Source organism: Geospiza fortis, unplaced genomic scaffold, assembly GCF_000277835.1.
Source record: "Geospiza fortis unplaced genomic scaffold, GeoFor_1.0 scaffold320, whole genome shotgun sequence".
Lineage (NCBI taxonomy): Eukaryota > Metazoa > Chordata > Aves > Passeriformes > Thraupidae > Geospiza > Geospiza fortis.
In genome coordinates this window covers 26,100-35,309 of record NW_005054532.1, presented here as the reverse complement: position 1 = coordinate 35,309, position 9,210 = coordinate 26,100, and the positions used below count along the sequence as shown (strand labels likewise).

At 49.4% G+C, this 9,210-nt stretch overlaps 1 protein-coding gene across 1 annotated transcript in view; it reads left to right on the top strand.

The window, feature by feature from the left end:
• The window catches only part of LOC102045431 (nucleotide exchange factor SIL1-like), a 46,508-nt gene that overhangs the window by 15,346 nt on the left and 21,952 nt on the right, over positions 1-9,210 (top strand). Inside the window, exons 2-3 of the mRNA XM_005429215.1 lie at positions 3,213-3,327; positions 5,522-5,657. Coding sequence (XP_005429272.1) covers positions 3,223-3,327; positions 5,522-5,657 — 241 coding nt within the window. The 5' untranslated portion in view covers positions 3,213-3,222. The remainder of the gene's footprint in view (positions 1-3,212; positions 3,328-5,521; positions 5,658-9,210) is intronic.

The window sequence follows — 9,210 nt, the reverse complement described above, 5'->3', positions numbered from 1 at the left end:
ACAAAAAAGTATTATTAAGAAAAAAACCAGCCCCTCCACTCTGCACAAGGGGAATTTGTGGCCTTCCTAGTCCAGTTTTGCTGCTGCTTGGCTGCTGTACGTGCTGGATCCCCAAAGATGCCCTCAAATCCAAGCAAACATTCCCTGTGCAGGTGGGGTCACCACAACCACAGGCTTCTGCTTCACAGGCTGCAAGGGTTGTCTCTGGGAATCCATTGTGTCCACAGAGCATTCCGTGTGGAAATCCTCTCCTGCTCTCTGCGTGCGTCTGTCTGTAAGGAGATGTCAGCCCGTGCAGGCTGCTCTCCAGGAGCTCCAGAGCCCCCTGTTGCACATGTTGGCTCCTCCTGCCTACCTGGGACTGAAGCAAAGTGCTAATTGTTGTGCAGATGTCATCTGCCAGGCAGGCAGGAGGCTGGAGGCTTGAAAGAGGCTGTGCTGTCATTTGCTAGCAGCCTCCTCGGTACACGTGAGCTCTATTTTTATTGGGAGTGTGCGTTTGCTTTCAGCCACTGCTTTGTTGAATTTCTCTTTCTTTTTTTTTTTTTTTTTCCTTTTTATTTCCAGGCTTGCAGATAAAGTTTGAGGAATACATCTATTTTTCATTATTCCAGTTTTGCTGCTTGTTTTATAACTGAAAAAACCTCAACCAAACCAAGAAACCCGTTCCCTGTGTAAAAAGCATTAGTTTGTTCTGAGACGAGAGGGAATTTTGTGTTGTGGTCATGCTGGACTGAGGTCAGGACTGTGGGACTGTCCAGAAGGGCACGAAGATCAAGATCTGGGAGCAGAGGGAGTTTGAGGCTGTGCATTGTGCTCTGGGTGTGCCAGCTCAGGAGCTGGGTGTGTGTTGTAGCCTGGTTTTGCTTGGCCATGTCCCAGGAGAGAGCTGGAGGCTCTGGCCACAGGTTGGCTTATGAAAGCAGGGAGCTTTTCTTCTACTCCAGCTGTGGTTTAATAAGGGCTTGTAGGCCCTTGAGGTGGTTCTTTGACCCTTTAGAAAAGAGGAGACACTGAAGGAGGAAATGGGAGGTGATGCTTTCCTGCACTATGTGAGTTAAGCAGGGGGATGCTCATTGCTTGGGGATGCTGTGGGTGTCAGAAATCCAGATCTGTTCCAAAACCAATTAATGAGAAGAATCCAGTTGATGTGGTAGAGGTGGCTCAGAGGTAGAGGCTGCTGCTCAGGAAGACCTTGGCTCAGGAGTTTTTGGAGGATGCACAAGTACATCAGGTGCCCTGTGACCTCTGTTTCCTGCTCTGTCCCTCTCCTGCCCACCTCTGACCAGTGGGATGTGGGGGGTTGCTTTTCTTTTCCTGGCAAAAACCAAGCAGGGGGAGGAAGAAGTAACAAAGTGGAGCGGAGGGACGAGGTACCAGTGAAAGGGTGGAAGGAGAGGAGGCTTCCCTCCATGTCCCTGAAGGCTTCTGGGGGCAGAGGCTCTTTGGTGGCAGGAGCTGGTGTTGGGTGCTGCTGTGAGCGGGTTTTCTGCTTTGTGGGACACAAAGTGGTTGCTTCAAGGAGGGAGAACTCTGCTGTCTGATGTGCCACCCTGATGGACAGCAAAGCAAGATATTTCCAACTGTGTGTAGGGGAGGAACTTCTTTAAAACCTGGATAGGAGTAGGAGCAGACTTGATGGAGGGATGAGTAATGAAGGAGTGTTTGAACGGAACTAATCAGTCCTATCTTCTTTCAAAAGACCTCATTTAGTTTAATTTAGCAGCGTGTAAATTTAGAGCCAATCAAAGGAAATACTTGTGCAGCCTGTGTGCTGCCAGGCTGCTGCACTCCCTAGCCCAGCAGAGAGCTGAAGGCTGTAGGTGGATCCCGAGCCCCGTGGGAGGCACTGGGGGCACACGTGTGTGTGCTCACAGCAGGGTGGGCACAGCAGCTCTGTGCCCGGGCACTGCACCCACAGCAGCAGCAGCAGCCTTCATTTCCCCCTGATGTGCTCCATTGAGGTGTCCCTGTGCCATGGCTCTGTACCCACCAGGGTGGCTCTGTACCCATCAGGATGGCTCTGTACCCATCAGGGTGACTCTGTACCCCATCAGGGTGGCTCTGTACCCACCAGGGTGGCTCTGTGCCCATCAGGGTGGCTCTGTGCCCATCAGGGTGTCCCTGTACCCATCAGGATGGCTCTGTGCCCCATCAGGGTGTCCCTGTACCCATCAGGATGGCTCTGTACCCATCAGGATGGCTTTGTACCCATCAGGGTGGCTCTGTGCCCATCAGGGTGGCTCTGTACCCATCAGGATGGCTCTGTGCCCATCAGGGTGGCTCTGTGCCCATCAGGGTGTCCCTGTAGCCCATCAGGGTGGCTCTGTGCCCATCAGGATGGCCCTGTAGCCCATCAGGGTGGTTCTGTACCCATCAGGGTGGCCCTGTAGCCCATCAGGGTGGCTCTGTACCCATCAGGATGGCTTTGTACCCATCAGGGTGGCTCTGTGCCCATCAGGGTGGCCCTGTACCCATCAGGATGGCTCTGTGCCCCATCAGGGTGGCTCTGTGCCCATCAGGGTGTCCGTGTACCCATCAGGGTGGCCCTGTAGCCCATCAGGGTGTCCGTGTGCCCATCAGGGTGGCTCTGTACCCATCAGGGTGGCTCTGTGCCATGGCTCTGCTCCCTGGAACACCTGAGTGTGGTCAGAGCCAGCTCCTGGCCCCACGGCTGGGCTGAGCCTCTGCTCTGAGCAGCAGGGAAAGCCTTGTGCTGTAGGAACCACTGAATAAACCTTGCTGACCCCTGCAAAATGTTGTTTTCCTCAAGAAAAACCTACATATGGATTAGATGAACCCCTGATCCTTGGACAGCTGGTCGTTTTGTTTAACTTGAATTAACGCAGCTACTTCTGTGCTTAAAATGAGGCACAGGCATAAAAAGCCTTCACGGGATTGCACTGCTTTTTATTTTTCCCTCTAGTTGTCATCCATGGCACTGACACAGTGATTTTAAACAAGTCTTACAGGTCTCCTCATATTTTCCAGGAGAGATATTATCCCCTGTGGGGTCAGTATAAGTTGCTTGGCATTACCTGTCACAAACCCCATTAGCAGTGAGCCCCCTGTGCTCACACCTCGAGGTGTTGTGCTTCCTGCCATGTCACACCCCTGACCCCACGCTGCTTTGCAAAGTGTTGTGTAAAGAGTCCTGAAACCTGCAAAAACGGGAAAAAATACTGTTGGGTTTGTTTTGCTTTGCATTTCAGGCTGGTGGCAATGTCTCCTTGGGCCGGGCTCCTCTCCACCACCTGCAGAGTCAGCCTGCTGCTGCTGCTGGGCTCTGTGCTCTTCTCCTGCTCCAGCCTGGGACAGAGAGTGCCTGTAAGTTTGGGCTACTCCATCTTGACTTCAGACTGATAAAACATGGATGCTTTTTGCCTTTAAGGAAATGCCCATTATTCTTTAGGAAATGTCTTTCTCCTGCTTGAATTATGAAAACAACCCAGAAAGCGTTCTACTGATTTCTGTGTAAATGAAGAATCTCTTGTGTGGTGCTGCCCGTTTTTGCTAGAAATGCTAATGAAAATGGGGTATTGCAAAGCAACTGTGGCCAGGCAGTGACAGCAACACTTAAATGAACCAAGTCACATCCTTTTATCCTTACTGAGCATTTAAACCCCGGCACTTTTCCTGAGCAGAGCTGGTAAACATCAGCTGTCTCCATTATGTGTTTGAACAGATCCAGCACTGGGAGGCCTGGTGGTAAATTTACAATAGCCTGTATCACTAACTCCCTCTTGGATAATCACAGAGCTGTGGAAATCAGCTAAGTAATAACTGCTCCACTCACTCCTTTTTAGTCCTGTTGAGTCTTGGCTCAGAAAATGTTAACATTGATTTTCATCTGCAGAACCTGGGCTTTTATGGCTGTGATTGTTCCTGAGCTTTAACCATTTGTTATAATTTGAACAATTCCAAGCCCCTGATGCACTCAGCAAAAGCAGGAGTTAGGATCTGGTTCCTCGTGCATTTCTGAAATTGCAGTCGCTTTCCACAGCTGAAAGAAAAACATTCTATAGGTTTGTCAGCCTTCTTTGTGTGTTACCACAATCGTGGAATTGTGCAATTGTTTAGGTTGGGAGAGACCTTTATGGTCATTGAGTACAACCTTTAACCCAGTGCTGCCAAGGCCACCATCAGCCCACGTCCCCAAGTGCCACATCCACACTGTCGTTGCTACTCTGTGTGTTTTGCTCAGGTTGACATTTCTGTTGCTCAGAAAGACTCTTCTAGGCTGGAAACGGATATTTATATGCAGAGCATCCAAATTCTGACAGAAAATGTGCATGCATTTTTTCCCAAAGAGTGGAAGAACTGAAGGCAGCATGTGTCCCAGAATTTCCCAGTTAACCTCTGAATTTACTTACATTTTTCCCTGTGAAAACATCCTAAGGATTAAGATACAAACACTTCATGAAGTGAGCTGTAACTCCATCTTAATTGCCAACAATTAGGACTAATCATTCCCTGTAGGGTGGTTAACTCAAATTCTTCAGTGGTGACTGAATTGGTGATCTCAGAAGCTGAAAATATTCCCTTCAGCAGGCACTGAGCTGTGGGGATGATGAGCCCGGACCAGTTCATCTGTTCCTGTTGGAGCCAGAACAGCCCAGACCCAGAGTCAATGCCTGGTGTGAGAGTACAGGTCATTTCTGTGCACTCTCCAGAGTTTTTTGTGACTCCCACCAGCTCCCTAGGGAGGCTTTCCATTGAACACCAAGGTTTCCCTCACAGCAAGGATTTTTTTTCCCTGCTGTTCTTCCCTTGTTGTAACATCGAGCCGCTCGTGCTGGCTGCTCTCCCACACCTCTGCCAGCCTCGTGCTGCACTTGCCATGGAGGTGGTGATTAAATCCCTGCCTCATTGTTTTAAAAGCCTTGGAGAACACTGGAAGAGGGTGGAGAAGAGGATCCTCACATTTGTATCATGTGGGCAGCTCGGTGTGTTTTTTCCCCGTGTCCTATTTTGGAAACAGCTGAACTATTTTAGCTGAAATCTTCTCCAAGCCAGAAATAAGTGCATTTAAGAAAAAGAAAAGAAAAAAAAAAAACAAAAAAAAAACCAACAAAGCCCAAAAAAACTCACCAAACCCCAAACCAACCAACAAGCCTTGAGGCATTCCACTCGTGTGGAAAATTTCAGCTGAAAAAGTTAAAAGTTTGACATATTTTTAGGCTAGGGAAAATGGGGTCTTACAATGTTATACAACCCTAATAATAGCCAGGGCTCCTGCCTCTGACTGAAATACAGGTGAGGCTCTGTGAGACCTGGTTTGAAACCTGCAACCTGCTCTGGAATAGGAAATAAGCTGCGTTGCTTTGTTCAGCACAAATGTCATGCTAGTTATGCATGTTTAACCTTTAATATACTTTAAATCTAAATTTAACCATGTGGAAAGAATCTCGGATGTCAAAAAAAAAAAATCTGCTGGCGAGGGAAAAAATTTTGTATTCTCAGCCAGCACTAAATTACCCAGATGCAATTGCTAATGAGCTGAATCTCTTCTCTCCAAAAGGAGTTTGCCCTTACAAAAATAGAAGAGAGCGACATAAAAGATGACAGTGGGAAGGAGCTGGGGACAGAGGATGACGCTGATCCTGAAGACCTGGAAGTGTTTTACCCCACGGATCAGTGGCAAACCCTGCGTCCAGGTAACTGCTGCTGGCTAATTATAGCATGCCTCTGGAACCCACCTGCCAGCTCTGACAGGAGCCTTGCAGACACTCCAAGAGCTGTTTGTTCCCATGACAATGTGTGCTTTTGCGGGCGCTCACATAAAGAGGAGGACTCGGTGACCCAGTGCAGGGACTGCAGGCCATGGGCAAAGCATCCAAGGAGGGGAGTGGTTGCTCCAGGGCTTTCAGGTCACTGGAGCAGGAGGATTGGGCTGCCAGCCCCCTTGTGGGTGGGGGGCTGTCTCTGTCACTGGCTCCACAGCCCTTTCTCTCTTCATTTGTCAAGGGCCAGGTTTTATAACGTTTGTTGGCACGTGGATTCCCAGGTCTGTGGTGCTCCGGTGTGGCGCTGCTCAGTGGCAAGCTGATTAGGAGCTGTCACTGGAGCACTGCACAGCTTTTTAACAATGGGTTTTCTGTTCCTCAGCTGTTTGAAAGCTAGCTTTTATTTCCATCCGTGCAAACCACAAAAAACCTCCTCCCTTTCTTTGGGTTGGTGTCTTTCATTAGACATGGCTGGGACTCTCTGGTGAGAGGAGCCCAGCAGAGCAGCTTGGCCTCCGTGTGCTGGGAAGGCTCTGGAGGGGCCAAACCCATTCAAACACACACAGATGCACGTGTGCATACATATTTCAACAATTAGCCTGTCTCTGGGGTCCTGAACGAGCTGTTTCATCCACTTATGCTTTTGGTGTCTTCATGTATATGCAGGTGTAATACCTTCCCACCTCACAAAGGTAAACTAAGTAGTAATTAATTTTTATAGAGTGCTCTGAATTTAAGAGCTTTATCCTGTGCTCAGTATTATCATTGAAAGAATAAGTATGGGTTCCATTTGTCTTGAAATTTCTGCCAGATATAGCAGAATGACTTTTCCAAATGTAAATCTTTGTATAACATAAATGGCTACAAAAGCCCCTGCGTTCCACAGAGCTGCAGTATATACTTATATTCCATTTCTGTACCATTATGTATGGAAGGCATGTGGTGTCCCTGCTCATTATTCAGCCTGGCAGATCCCCACCAGCTTTGTTGGAGCAGAACATGTACATACTTGCAATCATTAGAAACCTCATTGCACGGCTTGTTCACAAGCACCTTCTCCACTGCTTGGGTGCCTTATTCTGCTTCATTTTTGTAGTTATTCCATGTTGGGCACATGCAGTGAAGGGCTTGTGGAAGTGGGGAGCTTGTCAGTATTCACAGAGGAGAGTAATTTTGGTTACTCTTGTAGAGACTTAAATGGTGTCCTGCCTCATGCTCTGACTGCTACAGATCCCAGCGCTGGGGACATGGCCCAAAGAGGAGCCTGCCTTGGTCTCCTGCTGCCAGCCTGAGTTTCTGTCTCCTGGGGTTCTTCTGGAGTGCAATCCCTGTGAGGACTGGCACTGACACCTTCAGCACGTGTTAGCCAAGGCTGGTGGCCCTGCTGCCAGCATGAGCCCATCCCTGTAGCCTCTGGCCCACGCGTTCCCAGTGTGAGCACAGCTCTGCCTGGGCAGGGAGCTGACCTGACAGGAGGGAAGCTGCTGCTGTGGCTGCACAGGGATGCAGCTTTTGGCACCTTGGCAGCGTGTCCATCCCACTGGTTCTGCACCTTGCCATGTTTTCCATGTGGCTGCACTCACTGGCAGCTCAGCAGAGCCTGGCTGGGCTGGGCTCAGGGTTTGCCTTCTGCTGCCCATCTCTCCAGGACACCCCCACTGCCTCTCCCGTTGGATCCCTGCGGCAAACTAGGCCAGTCTCTCTGGGGGAAGCAAATTCAAGTGTTTGAATTTAGAATTTGGATCTACAGTTCTGAACACTGGGAGGGAGCTTGGAGCTGTGTTTCCCCCATCTCACTCCTGTTTCAACTTGTTCCTGTTCTGAGCTCACGCAGGATTTTGTGCTTCTCTACAATGGTGCAGCAGCTCATCTTTTATAGATGTGTTCCCAGTTTTCCTCTGCTGAGTTTCCAGTTCCCTGTTGCTAATTGCATCAATCCACATTTCCACCGGGACTGCAGCAGTGTCATCAACCTGTAACCTGTCAAATCCCCCCCCAAATTCGATTGTTGTTGTGTCTGTAATGCTTTGGGCGCTTGTTCCTTGCTGTCTACAGTGTGAGCTGGATTTTGATCAAGTGCTTCCTTGCACTTTGAGCACACTTCAAGCTGCTGGAGGTAGCTGGATGCAAACACAGAGAGACAGTTGCCCTAAGAGCTGTGCTGCCTGTAATCTGGAAGCAAGATCAGTTGTCTTTTCTGCCAGGCAGCCGGAGCTGATGGCTCTGGAAGGGTTGGTGAAACTTCCCAAAGCCCTTTAACACTTCGTTAGGCATTGCTTCTTTCTCACTTGGCACTAAATAATGCACCAGGTGCAGGCTCAGACTGAAGGGAGATGTGTGCCTCGGAGAGGCTTCCAGCACCTCTGCTCTTGGACTTTTAGGCATCATCTGTGGGGCTTTTCCTTCTGTCCCTGGCTGGAGTCCACAGGAACCTGGAGGTTTTTTGGGGTTTAGTGAGTGGGATTGCTGTGTCCTCTGAAGGAAGGTTCATGCCCCTGCTCTGACTCCTCATGGTCAGGTAACAGAGTTGGTTTGAAGTTGTGCTTCCTCTGCTGTCTTTTTTCTTTCAGAATACACTTTCTCCACGTGACAGTACCCTTGGAAGCTGGAATATATTTTACTTTTGTTATTTGAGCACCAAATTTCCCAATATTTTGTTTAGCATTCCTGATGATGATTGGAAGTTGGATTTCTCTGACCATCTCGTTGTATCACTGAGCAGCAGATTTTCCACCCAGCAGTGGTGGGAAATTTTCCACCCAGCAGTGGCTCCTCTGGGAAGAGTTTGCTGTGAAGATTCAGAGCAAGGATATGAGAGGCAGGGGTTTAATTGGGAAAGGAAAAGGGTGTTAATCACACCCCCAGCAGTGCTGAGTGGAGAGCTGGGGCTCCACAGGGCTCTGCTCTGCCCATCCCCGTGGCAGCAGTACTTTGCTGCTCCCTAATGTGGCAGAAACCCTCTGGCAGCTTTTCCAGCTGACAGTTGGGAGTTAATGAGTCCAGTTTCCAATCCAGATGGACAAGTGAGAACCTCCTCTGGCCAAATATCAAAATATTTACAGATTGCTCTGCAGAGAGGCAGCAATGGGGCAGAGAGGCTGCCTTTGCTGCAGAGAGCTCCCTGCAGACTGGAGGGATGGAGCAGAGCCTGGCACTGTGACTGGCATGGCGCAGCGTGGATCTCTCTGGGCTTTGGATGGATGTCTCAGGGCAGAGCAGGGAGCTTAGCTGGGCTGCACCTTCAGCTGTGGTTAAAGCTCTGCCTTGCAGAGCTGAACCTGCAGTGACTCCCCAGTGTTTGTGCTGCCCAGAGTAATTTTCTGCAGTGCCTGATTATTTCACAGTTAAAAACCAAGGAGCCATAGCTGCTGCTGCTGGTCAGGCTGCCAGAGTGAAGCTGATGTGAACATGCTGTTGGTGCTGCTTCCCAAAGATGAAGCCATCTCATGTTCAGCAGGGAGCCAGTGATACATTGCTTGGCATT